Source organism: Talpa occidentalis, unplaced genomic scaffold (assembly GCF_014898055.3).
Source record: "Talpa occidentalis isolate TD23 unplaced genomic scaffold, MPIMG_talOcc4v2.1 talOcc4.12, whole genome shotgun sequence".
Lineage (NCBI taxonomy): Eukaryota > Metazoa > Chordata > Mammalia > Eulipotyphla > Talpidae > Talpa > Talpa occidentalis.
In genome coordinates, this window is record NW_023601212.1 from 38,581,671 (window position 1) to 38,594,876 (window position 13,206).

The 13,206-nt window shown below is 46.3% G+C and overlaps 1 protein-coding gene across 1 annotated transcript; it reads left to right on the forward strand.

The window, feature by feature from the left end:
* Positions 1-249: 249 nt before the first annotated feature.
* On the forward strand, positions 250-2,314 carry LOC119239988 (complement C3-like). Its single transcript, XM_037504362.1, has 5 exons — positions 250-394; positions 1,019-1,105; positions 1,193-1,282; positions 1,389-1,524; positions 2,056-2,314. Exons 2-5 carry the CDS (start codon positions 1,060-1,062, stop codon positions 2,186-2,188), a joined length of 405 nt encoding a protein of 134 aa, XP_037360259.1. The 5' UTR covers positions 250-394; positions 1,019-1,059; the 3' UTR covers positions 2,189-2,314.
* Positions 2,315-13,206: the final 10,892 nt, after the last annotated feature.

Below are 13,206 nucleotides of genomic sequence, written 5' to 3' on the forward strand. Positions count from 1 at the left end.
GGGCGGGATGGAGGGGCCAGAATGGGGAGACAGGCGTGGCCGACGGGAGGGGGCGGCCAAAAGTGTGATGGAAGGGACCTAAAGGGATGTGGGGATGAGGGGCGCGAGCTTCGTGGGTTGTCAAAGCGGCCCGGCCTGGGAGAGGGTGGGGCGGAGCCGAGGAGGCGTGGCCTGCTGGGAACGGGGTGAGCGGGAAGGGCGGGGTCTGTCGGTGAGCGCGCCCTGGGCGGAGACCCTGCCCCCAGGAAAGCCGGCCCAAGCCAACCCCAGGCGCCCGCCTTCTCTCCCCCCCACACCCTGGAAGCCCGGAGGTGCAGCGCCTTCTACAACCTGCCTCAAGAGCCATCTTCCCTCCGCAAGGTCTGCCACAGGGACGTCTGCAGATGCGCCGAGGGTGAGGCCGCGTGGGGCCGCGGAGGGCTGACGCCGTCAGGCTGGGGGTCCAGGAACCCGTGGCCACTTCCTGGCTGCCACCCGGGCTGAGACAGAGACAGCGAGATAGGAAGAAAGACACAAAGAGAGACAGAGGAAAAGAGCTCCAGAGACGGAGATTTACACACATATGCCCAGACACAGTCAAAGATCAGGGAAGCGCAGAGCCAAACCAGTAACAGACCCTAGTGGTGTGACTAGAATCGGGGCTACCAGAGTGGGAGGGTGGAGGGGATCCGATAGCTGGTGGTGGGAGACTATGGGTGCCTTGGGGTGGGGGTGGGGTGGTGACATCCATCTGAAGAGGTGTGATCCTGTATCTCTGAATCACATACCATGTGGTAAACCAATGTAACCTCAAAAGAAAAAAATCAAGCAAAACAAAAACCCAACCTGGAGGAAGACAGAAAGACATGCAGATGGGAAAAACAGACAAGAAGATAAAAGGAGATACAGAGGGGATGGGAGAGCATCCTACACATGAAAAAGGCCAGACCCAGAGACCTAAGAGTTGAGGGGGGTCTGAAGGGAGGAAGCCCCCCCCCAGGGCAGTGCAGCCAGAGCAGCAGCCTTCCTGACCCTCCAGAACAGTGTCCTTCCCTGAGGAAGGACAGCAGCAGAATTAAGATGGCCGAGCTGCAAGTGGCGGCCTGTGAGCCTGGCATGGACTTTGGTGAGTGCCATGAGTGTTGGGAATCAAGCCTAGAACCACCTACAGGAGTCACCACCACAAATGCCCTTCTACCACCTTCTTCCTCAGTGTACAAGGTCAAGCTGGAGGACATGGAAGCCTCTGAATCCAACCCCTACATCTACTATATCATGAAGCTCCAAGCCATCATCAAGAGTGGTATGTCCCTGGAGGAAGCAGCTGGGGCTCCTATCCTGGGGACCCCAAAATGGGGGGAGGGGGGCGGACCTGGGCATGCTCACATACTGGGTCTCCTCTCCTCCAGGCACGGACTCTGCCCCACCCCTCACCAGAAAGAAATTTGTCGCACACACCAGCTGCCATGACTCCTTAGGGCTGCAAAAACAGGAGACATACCTGATCATGGGCCATACCTCAAGCCTGTGGAGAATCAAATCTGAGTGCGTGAGGAGCCCCTGCTGCCCCGGGACTCAGACCTGGGCTCCCTCCTCTCTCCCAGCCCAGCCCTTGGTGTTGAAATTCCTGAAAATACTTGCACTCAGCAAGTGTCTCAGGTTTCAGGGCTGCCCCAAATGGAGGTTTCCCTAAAATGATATTCATTGTGATCCCTCTTCATTGTATCGAATGGAGGTTTTGAGTGGTAGGCTGTGCACCGCACAACTCCATGGAGCCCAGGGATGCTCAGAGATGGGCACAAAGATGTGTAGATTCTGTTGTTCAACCATGGGCAGTAAAGAGTCAGAGGAAAGGTTGCCTTTTCCAACCCCTGGCTTTATGGCCTAGAGGCTTGGGGCAGTGGGGGGTGGGGGGTGGCCTGGGTGGGGTAGGTGAGGAGCAAGCTGGCCCTGTGGAGGAGACACTCTAGACTGAGGATCCATAGCTTCCAAGTCAGACAGAGGGGCAAGGCAAGGAAGTCTCCATGCCACTGAGCACCAGGCTGTCTCACCCTCCTTTCTGTCTCTCATCCACAGTTACATATACGTATTGGGCAAGGAGACATTCCTCATGCGTTGGCCAGCAGATGGGGATGTGGACAAGAGGGAATTGCTGGGCCAGCTGGAGGAGTTTTCAGAATATATGCACACCCATGGCTGTCAGTCTTGAGACCCTGAGATCTTTGCTGTTCTCGGCTTGGGGGGTTGGTGGGGGAAGGGGGCTATCTCCAAGCAGGCCTGGGTCTGGGTCACTGGGATTAATCCAAAATAAAGAGCATGGAATATCCTTCCCTAATTCTGTGCATTTGTTCTTGCTCCAACATTCAGCACAACCTACCACAGGATTGTTTGGACCTGCCTCCTTCCTTTCTCCCACTCACCTACTCCATTCCAACCACATGGGTCACCTTTGTGTCTTTCCTACACCCAAATTGTTTCCCACCTCAGGGCCTTTGCACTCACTCACTGTTGCCTCTACCAAATATATCCTTCCTCCAGATCGATGCATGGCTTGAAACCATCCCATTTTTGGAGTCTGTTTAAATGTCCCTTTTCAAAGATATTTTCTTTAATGACATAACTAAAATAGGGCCTCCCTGGTGGCGCAAGGAGTTAAGCACAGCACTATGAAGCTATCCGCAGCCTCTGCAGCATGAGTTTTGTCCCCGGCAGACCAGAGAGATACCCACATGGCGCAGCAGACCTCTCCTGTCTTGCCCGCTGCTCCCCTCAGCAGTGTGTTTCAGTCAGTCTGCCTGTTCTTTTTTTTTTTTTTTTTTTTAAATTTTATTTATTTATTATTCATGCAAGCACTGGGTACAGTCAGAAGCACTGGAAGGTGAACGAATTCACCAGAGCCAGAGCGGGGAGCAGAGCAGACAGAAGGACCGAAGTACACTGCTGAGGGGAGCAGCGGGTGGCAGGAGAGGTCTGCGCACCATGTGGGACCCTCCTCCTGTGGCCGGGGAGCAGCCGGGGATTGAACTGGCGCTGCAGAGACCGCGGGCAGCTTCGCAACCCAGCACTCAACCGCTGCGCCACCGGGGAGGCCCCAGTCTGCCTGTTCTGCTCCCCGCTTTGCCTCTGGTGAATCCTCTCACCCCCCTCCCTGCACCTCTGGCCTGTACCCCAGCTCCTGTATGCATAGATAAATAAATCTTTTTAAAAAATTTAAAAAAATAGACCCCCTCTACCACTTTCCCCTTGCCCCAATTTATTCTCTCAGTAACATATATGGTATTTACTGGTTTGATTGTTAAATGGATCTTTTCCCTGTCCCACAATGTTAGGTCCTTAAGAACAAGGGTCATATCTGTCTTGTTCACTGTGGTATTTCCAATTTTTATAGGTATTTGTAGGTATTTCCAATTTTTCCCAGGGCTGGTCTATGGTAGGTAATCAGGAAATGATTGTTGAATTAATGAGTGGATGAATTTGGCACCCGCCCATAGCTGGTTTGGATGCAAGGCTCAATGAAGAACTCCAGGCAACCGGGAACTGACATAAGGGGGCAGAGGAAAGTGAACACGTTTCATCACTGTGGTCTGGGTGGGAGTGGACACCTACCAAGCCAAGCCTGTGTGGGTCCAGGGACTCCCCCCCTCAACGAAGTGCTGAAGGACTGAAAGGCATCCAAAATGGTTTGAACTTTGAGTGTGAAAGAACTGAAGGCAGGGAGGAGAAACATGCTAGAAAAGTTGTGGGACAGGCCAACTTCATAAATGGCTTCAAATACCAGATTAAAGTATGTGGGCTTTATCCAGGTATTGGGGAGCCATGGGAGGTGTTTGAGCAGCAGAGGAACTGATCAGCTTGGAGGAAAAAAGGCCCAGCTGATGGGTGAGTGGAAACTGAATTGAATTGATGGCAGGAAATTTGGCGAGGAGCCTGAAGCTGTGGGGCCACAGGATGGCCTGGAGGCAACTGCTTGAGTTCAAATTCTGCCCCCCAGCTGTATGACCTGAGCCTGACTACTTACCTCTCAGTGCTTTGACTACCTCACCTCTAACTTTATTTCCTTCTGAAAGATTTTGTGAGTCCAGCTCATAGTAAGTGTTCAATAAACTTTCACTTGTTTTACTGTCAATGCCAGCAGGAGGTGATGGGAAGAAGCAGACCTGCTGTTGTGCCCAAGGTCAGCAGACTCGGCGAGCATAGCCTCCAAGAACCCAAAGACAGCTGATGCAAACACAAAAGGGAGTTTATTTCAGACTCGAGTCCTGGTTCAAGGCACCTACCAACGCAGTGGCAGATACCAAGAGCCCCGAACAAAGGAAGCAGGGGTCTTTTAATAAGGTTAAATTATGCTGGCAGTTACTCATTGGCTACAAGGATGAGTTCTCCAACTTTGCCAGGCTATCATTCTAAGCTGACTGGCCAGGCCAAGATGCAGCTCCAACCTGCAGCTCCAATTACAGCAAGTTCACCCTCATTGGTGACCAGAGAGTAAGGGTGGAGTGAGGGTCCAAACTATCTCTGGAATGCAGTCTTTTCCCGGGACAGCAAGACCTGTAAGACCTGAAATTCTAAAATGGCAGTTACACACAAAATGACAAAGCAATGGCTAAGAATACTTATGCTCGGTTCCACACCTGCTAGAACACACATGACAGTCAGAGAAGAAAATCAGATCACAGCCTGCTCAAGACCCTCCCTGGCCCCCCACTGCTCTCATACCACGGTCATCATTGCCCTGCGCTGTGGTTCTATTACTGTAACAGGGTGGTCCCCAGGAAAGGGGGAGGTTCCAGCTTCCCTGCCCCACCCAAGGAAGGGTGGAGCTGAGCAGGGAGAGAAGAAGCTGCAGAAGAGACTGAGGAAGGAAGCTGGATGGAGCTAGGAGACCTGGAAGAGGCGCATGGAGCCTAGAGACACGTGAAGAAACTGTGCTTGTCTTTTGGTCGTGGACTGGGTGACACAGATGTGGGTGAGACCCGTGGGGAGGTGACAATGGCAGCTTTTATCTTGATGTTGATTTTGCTCTTTTCCTTCCGGGCTTGTCCGGTTGTTTGTGACCCTTTTCTGTGGGTGCCCACTGGAAGATGTTTTAGACTTGTAGCAGGCTTTGGGGCCTTGTTCTGGGCCGATCCCATTTGGATGGAGTTTTACCCACGAGGGGACGGGTAACTTTGGGTGCTTCATTTAGAAACTAGACTCTTTGCCTTTCCTGTATTGTTTCCTAGTTTTATTAAAGTTCCTTCCCATTAAAGTCTCATATGTTTTGTGTTGATGCGGTGGATGGCAGAACCCATGTAGAATAGGCAGGTTTGCGGGGTTTGGGCTGCCCCTCTCCCTGTCCTATAACATTACCTCTCTGACTTCATGTCACCCCACTCTCGACCTCACTCCACCCCACCCACACTGGCCTCTTCTGTGGTCCCCAGAAACTGCAAGTTCTATATTGCCTCTGGGCTTTCATATACGCTTCTCCCTGCACCCAGAACAGTTTTCCCATGACTGCTTTCTCTTCATCGTTCAGTCTCTGCTCAAAGAGCATAACATTAGACCTTTCCCCTGGAGTTATCCCTCACCGCAACCAATGCGTAATTATATACTAGATTCTTTACTTATATCTTTTCTTTTGTGTGTCCCCCCTACTAGACTGGGAGCCCTGAGGGAGACCGGAAGGCTGTCTGCCTCAGTCAGGTATAATTGCAGCAGCTTGCTCAGGGCCTGGCTCATAGTAGGTGCTCATTTTGCTGAATGAAAGACTAAATAAATAAAAGAGTGAATGACAATGAGAGAGAAGAAAGAAAGGAGGGAGAGCAATAAAGAGAAAGGAAAAGAGGTATGGAGGAAGGGAGAGAGGGATAAAAGGAGGAAAGACTGACTCCCGCCTTGTTTTGTACAGCCCTTGAGCTAAGGATGTGTTTTTACAGACTGAATATAACCAGAAAAACCTAGACTATTTATGATCTGGTTCTGTGTGGGGAAAAAAAATAAGCCCACCCCTGAGTTAGTGTATTAGTTATCTATTGCTGTGAAACAAATCACACCAAATTCAGAGGTATAAAGCAATATTTATTATTGTACAGTTTCTGAAAGTTAGGAATCCATAGGGAGAAGCTTAATTGTGTAGTTTGAACTCAGGGATCTCTCATGAGGCCACAATCAAGCTGTGGCAGGGGCTGCCATCCTCTAACATCTGATGGGGCTGATGGAGCCACCTCCATCTCACACAGGTAGCTCATACACATAGCCAGCAAGTCAGTAGTAGGAATTAGTGGGTGAAAGGGTTGGCGCAGTAAAGAAAAGGAGAGCCAGGCTAAGTTTCTCACAGGCAAGAAATTTATTGTGCTCACCAGCGGGCCAGGTTCACTGGCCCCCGGGGCGGGGTTGGAGAAGTCACACCTGTTGGGGGATGAGAGCAAGCTTTCATAGGGCAGGGTCTGGCCTTGGAGGGAGGTGGAGAATGCGGAATCGAAGCTGCTTTTCAAAGAAGTTTTTTCTCTCAGAACTGGTTGTTCTTTCAAGGCTGCTTATCAGGGCCCGTGCAAACCAGGCAGAGCCGGCTCCCAGGATGCAGGTGGCAGCAGTTTCAAGTTCCCCTCTCTGAACCCCATCTCTGCCCTGGGCCTCGACCTTACAGTGGGAGGACTCAGTTCCTGGCCACTTGGCTTCTTTAGTGTCCTCACAATATGAGGACAGAGTGAGTGATCCAAGAGAAAGAGCAAGGAGGAAGCCACAACGCCTTTTATGACCTAGCCTCGGAAATCACAGACCGTCACTTCTACACCATCCTCTTGTTCACATGAACCAACAGTATTTAGGATAAGTGAGAACTACACAGGCAAGACTACCAGGAGGTAGGTATCACTGTGGACCATCTTGGAGGCTACCAACACAGAAACTAAGTGGCAGAACTTGCGATTTATAGCCAAACAATCTGACTCCAGAGCCTATGTATCAATGCCGCCATTATTAGTTTCCCTCAATGGCAAAGGATGGGTACATTTTTTAAAATAGATGTTACAGTTCAGGTTAGTTTTAGATGTACTGAAAAAAATTAGAAGATAGTACAGGGAGTTCTCAGATACTCCTGCAGACGGTTTCTACTATTATCAACACTTAGAATATTAGCATAATACATTTGTTATAACTAATGAACCAATATTGCTGCATTATTATCTAAAGTCCACAGTTTAGGGTCTCCCCGGTGGTGCAGCGGTTGAGCGCTGGGTTGCGAAACTCTGCAGCGCCAGTTGGATTCCCGGCTGCTGGGCGAGGGTCCCACATGGCGCGCAGACCTCTCCTGCCGCCCGCTGCTCCCCTCAGCAGTGTACTTCGGTCCTTCTGCCTGCTCTGCTCCCCGCTCTGGCTTTGGTGAATTCTCTCACCCTCCCACGCTTCTGACTGTACCCAGTGCTTGTATGAATAAATAAATCTTAAAAAAAAAAAATCCATCCATTTAAAAAAAATAATAAAATAAATAAAGTCCACAGTTTAAATTTCCTCAGTTTCCACTAAATGTCCTTTTTCTGTTCCAAAGTCTCGTTTAGGATATCATATTACAGTTAGCTTATCATGTCTCCTGACGCTTCTCTTGGCTATGACAAATTCTCAGACATTTCCTTTTTTTTCCTTGACAAATCTTCCATGACAGGTGTGAATACTGGTCAGGAATATTGGAGAATGTGTTTGGGGTATATTTGATGCTTTCTCATGACTAGACTTATAGGGTTATGAGTTCGGGGAGGAATGTCACAGAAGCAAAGCACCATCTTCACATCATATCAAGGTACATATGAGTGACACGAAGTGTGACTATAGATGATGAGCTTGCTCGATGGATTGAAGTAGTGTCTGTCAGTTTCCTCCTCTGTAAAGTTAGGAAACCAAACTTCAATGTCTTTCATCTACTAAAGGACAAGCATTCTTAAACTATGGTTAATGTTTAATAATAAAGTGCAAATTGTTTAAATTACCTAAATACCTGGTACTCTTGCCCTCAAGCTTGCCTCTAAATATCTTTAATAACCATTCAGTGTTATTGGATGTTATTTCATAGAAATCCATACAAGTGTTTTAAGCCTTTTAATACTTATAATGGGGGATTCCCTGGTGGCCTACGGGTTAAGTCTCAACACTATCACCACCATGGCCAGGGAGCTAACCCACATGGCGCAGCAGACTTCTCCTGTCTCGGCCACTCCTCCCCTCAGCAGTGAATTTAAGGAGATCTTGTTTGCTCCCCACTCTGTCTCTGGTGAATCCTCTCACTCTCTGCAAATAAATATTTTTTAAAATATTTATGACAAAACTTTCCTGAAATCAAAATTCTGAAATAATGAGATCTTTAATTAATTAAAAAGTATATGTGAGATCTTGAAAGGATTCCTAAGACGTCCCATCAACATGGTTCTGTCTCCTATAGACAGAGAGATATTCAACAAATTGGACTTAATTGACACATTAAAACTTCACAGGAAACATTGTCACATAGAAAAATATATGCAAACTTCTTAGCCTATATGAAAATTTTTTTAAATATTTATTTATTTATGCATACAAGAACTGGCGTACAGGCCAGAGGTGCAGGGGGTGAGAAGATTCACCAGAGACAAAGTGGGGAAAAGAAGAGGCAGACTGACTGAAATACACTGCTGAGGGGAGCAGCAGGTGAGTCAGGAGAGGTCTGCTGCCCCATGTGGGTAGCTCCCTGGCCGGGGATCGAACTCGTGCTACAGTGGCTGTGGATAGCTTCATAGGTTGCGTCTTAACCCCTTGTGCCACCAGGAAGGCCTGTCTTCTATAGACAGAGAGCTATTCAACAAATATGAAAATATTAATGTGAATGTTCTAAGGTCATATTAACTTTTCTAAAAGTTTGATATGTTCTGTTATCATTTTTCCTGTCAATTCTGGTTATTATTCCAAGCATTGTATGTCACAAAATGTAAGTGTTTCCCTGTCAATTGCTTTATTATCAAATCTTTATGGTCATGTTTTTCATGCTAGCAATTTCTAATGAAAGTTGTATAGAAGACTACTTTATTCCTATATATTCTCAATTGTTTTTTCCTTGTATTTTCCCTTTTACTTTTCAACTTGGCAAAATATTGCTTTGCCTTCTAAGGTATTTTGTGGTCTTTGTCCAGTTTTAGTCTAGTGATTCCCACCACCTGGGGTGAAGCCCACTTGAGTGGTTATGCCATTCACCTTCTCCTGCTGCACACGTTCAAGGTTAAGTGACATATTTCTTCCTATAAACCTGGGCTACTTTTTCAATTTGCTGTCCTTTACAGTGTTCCTCGAACAACCCGAACTTCATCATCCTTCTAGATGGGCGTGGGTTGAACATTGTACTTCTGCCTCAGCCTTTGGAAAGAGGGGAGACATGATCTTCCTATGAATGTGGGAAGGTGCATTAAAATACCTTTTATGATTCATGCTCCTGTCATCATTCATAAAGGGATTGAACTTCATTTTGGCCACTGGTGCTTCAGCAATGACTGCAAAAGGGAAGAACTAATTATGGTCATTTTAAAAGCTTTGCCATTTATATAAGCTATTACCTATTCTAATGCTTTGTATTAAAAAAAAAACAGGAAAAAGACTTAAACAAATACTCTAGAAATACGGATTATCATTGAACTGAAAATAAGAAATTGCTGCATTTATGGAAAAACTGAACTCAATAATTGCTAGCAAGAGTTTGAAATATACATGGGACTAAATAAATGACAGAGGACTAATATAATTCTTAATGGTTTTGATTAAAATATTACTGTTTCTGGGGCCTCCCTGGTGGCACAAGAGATTAAGCATCAGCACTATGAAGCTATCCATAGCTACTGCAGCATCAGTTCGATCCCCTGACAGGGAGGTGACCCACATGGCACAGCAGACCTCTCCTGTCTCGCCCACTGCTCCCCTCAGCAGTGTACTTCGGTCAGTCTGCCTGTTCTGCTCCCCACTCTGTCTCTGGAGAATCCTCTCACCACCCCTACCCACCACGTCGTACCTCTGGCCTGTACCCCAGCTCTTGTACGCATAAATAAATCTTTAAAAATACATATTACTGGTTCTGTTATGTTGTGCCTTTTTCCAGATTTGAAAAACTTTTTCCTTTTTCTTAAGCTGACTATGACCTGCAGCAATAATAAATTACATCTTTTTGTGAGCAGAACTGAAATATTTACTTTTTCTCTCAACCCTTAAAATATGAAAACAGTTAGTACATATTCTTATTTATCACGGCAGTGTGTTTACTTGTGTAAAGATAATCAAGCTCTCTTTTTTTCATAACAGATGTTTAGAAGCACGGTTGTATTACTGAAGATTTGATTGGAATGCCATATTCAAGACCAGACCACTTTCAGGAACTATTGATATTTTGAGTCAAAAAAGAAACCAGGGGGGCCTCCCCGGTGGCGCAGCGGTTGAGCGCTGGGTTGGGAAGCTGCCCGCGGCCTCTGCGGTGCCCGTTCGATCCCCAGCTGCTCCCCGGCCACCGGAGGAGGGTCCCGCATGGCGCGCAGACCTCTCCTGCCGCCCACTGCTCCCCTCAGCAGTGTACTTCGGTCTTTCTGCCTGCTCTGCTCCCCGCTCTGGCTCTGGTGAATTCTCTCACCCTCCCGCACTTCTGACTGTACCCAGTGCTTGTATAAAAAAAACAAATAAACAAATAAATAAATGAATTAATAAAATACATGCCTCTTTAAAAAAAAAAAAAGAAAGAAAGAAACCTGGGCCTCTCTGGTGGTACAAGGGATTAAGTATCAGCACTATGAAACTATCAGATTCCCCGCCAGGGAGCTAACCCACATGGTGCAGCAGACCTCTCCTTTCTTGCCCGCCAGCTGCTCCCCTCAGCAAGGTAGTACAGTAGATCAGGCTGTTCTGCTCCCCACTCTGTCTCTGGTGAATACTCTTTCACACACACCCCCACCCCGAACCTCTGGCCTACACCCCAGCTCTTCTTATATGCATAAATAAATAAATCTTTAAAAAAAGAGAAAGAGCGAACCGGCCTAAATACCTTGCTAACAGGATCCCAGCTGGTCTATCAGGAGGGTAAGAAAAGTCACCTCTTGGCAGACCCAAAAGTCCAGGGCATTTTGGGGACCTCAAGAAATGGAAAATTTACTCAAATATACAGGAATTCAGGAGGCATCTGATGGTGAGATCTTGGCATGGTCCTGAAGTACTCATTCTGAGATTCCTTGTGAAAGTTCCAGCAAAGCAAATTTTTTAAATTTTTTTATCTATATATATTTTACATCATTGTTCATTTTTAAACAATATTTGCTTCCCCTCCCCTCAGGTGTAGTCCCCATAGAATTTCGTTCACCAGTTCACCCGTGCACCATCACCACTCTCCCTGTGCTCCTCCCTCCCTCCCTCTGATCCCTCTCCCTCCTCCTCCCCTGCAGGATGTCTCTGGTTTATAATTGTCTGTTTGTTTTTGTTGTGTTGTGTTTTGTGTTGTTATTATTTTCCCCTGTTGTCTTATTTGGTTCCCCTATATTCCTCCTATAAGTGAAACCATGCAATATTTTTCTTTTTCCTTCTGACTTATTTCACTGAGCATAATTCCTTCTAGCTCCATCCATGTTGCAGTGAATGGCATAAGTTTATCCTTTTTGATTGCTGAATAGTATTCCATTGTGTAGATATACCACATCTTCTTGATCCAGTCATCTATTTTTGGACATTTGAGTTGTTTCCAGGCTTTACCTATTGTAAATAGTTCTGCAATAAACATAGGGGTACAGCTGTTCTCTTGAATCAATGTTTTTGTGTCCTTTGGGTAGATCCCTAGGAGTAGAATTGCTGGGTCATATGGTAGCTCCATTTTTAGTAGACTGAGGAACCTCCAGACAGCTTTCCATAGTGGTTGGACCAGTTCAGCAAAGCATATTTTAAGAGTCTAGGTGGTTATTTTCAGTTCTTAATGTGCTTATGCCAGAAAGAAAAAGCCAAGTTTACTGGAACCAGACTTAACTTGCAAATGAATTTTTTTTACCGTGATTATTTGGTATAATTGGGACAAAGGTAGAGAGAAAAATGTTTCAGTAATATATCATTTTGTGGACATCAGATTCTAGTCTTCTTACTCATTTTTGAGGTGTTTATTTTTATTTGTAAACTGGACTGGATCCTACATTTTTCTAGTATCTTATATACAAGAGCTGGTGTATAGGCCAGAGGTGCAGGTTGTGAGAGGATTCACCAGAGGCAGAGTGGGGAGCAGAACAGGCAGATCTACTGAAATACACAGCTAAGGGGAGCAAGGGGCAAAATAGGAGAGGTATGCGTGCCATGTGGGTTGCTCCTGGGCCAGCCAGGAAATTGAACTCATGCTGCAATGACTGGCGATAGCTTGATAGAGCTGTCTTTAACCCCTGCACCACCACCAGGGAAGCCCCATTGCCAGTTTTTCTCTTTATAATTTTGGCTTAGATTAATTGAAAACCAAAACTGTCTTTTTCTGTACAAGCTGGAAATGGAGAACTTTACCTCAGCTTCAGAAGGATCACTACAATGGCAAAACCTTTACTAGATACCTGATGATAACAAACTGAAAATAGGGAAAACTACTGCTTGCCCTCACCCCTTCACAAGATGCTCTGACCCCCGACATCTAGAAATTTCAACTGGACTTGTGGTTTGCTTCAATCTTTAACCTTTGTTTTTTTCTTTTGTTTCCATAAAAAAAATGCTTCTAATCATTGTTTTTACTCTGTATATTTGTTTTGGAACCCACCTGCAGGACTGCCTCTGTAATTTGGAGACAATTATTTAATTGGACTGATCTAGTCTCAAGACTGAGAGAGTAATTATATGAAATAATTAAGTAAACTCAATTCGAAATTGTGAAACATCTTAAAGTCACAAAGGAAAACTATAGGAAAACAAAATTCTTCCAAAATCTTTACCTGTAGTCCTTGAAGCTTAGAGCAAGAGATACCTCTAGAAGCAGACTCCAGTTGAGCCTTTATGAGATGTATGGGAGACCCTTCCTTAAGGATTAATTTTAATGTAACTTGGACAATGATCATACTGTTAAAAATTAGATACTAAGAAAGTGTACAATCTTTAATTCAAACTTTAATTCTAAATGCTATTAATCAATATACTTGTGGGCCTCCCTGGTGGCGCAGCGGTTGAGCGCTGGGTTGCGAAGCTGCCCGCGGCCTCTGCAGCGCCGGTTGGATCCCCAGCTGCTCCCCGGCCACCGGAGGA

Bases quoted from the DNA above. Each gene is read 5' to 3' on its own strand.
- LOC119239988 (XM_037504362.1), top strand. From the start codon at position 1,060: ATGGCCGAGCTGCAAGTGGCGGCCTGTGAGCCTGGCATGGACTTTG. The intron at 1,106-1,192 runs GTGAGTGCCATG...CTTCTTCCTCAG, and splicing joins TGAGCCTGGCATGGACTTTG to TGTACAAGGTCAAGCTGGAG. The intron at 1,283-1,388 runs GTATGTCCCTGG...CCTCTCCTCCAG, and splicing joins CCAAGCCATCATCAAGAGTG to GCACGGACTCTGCCCCACCC.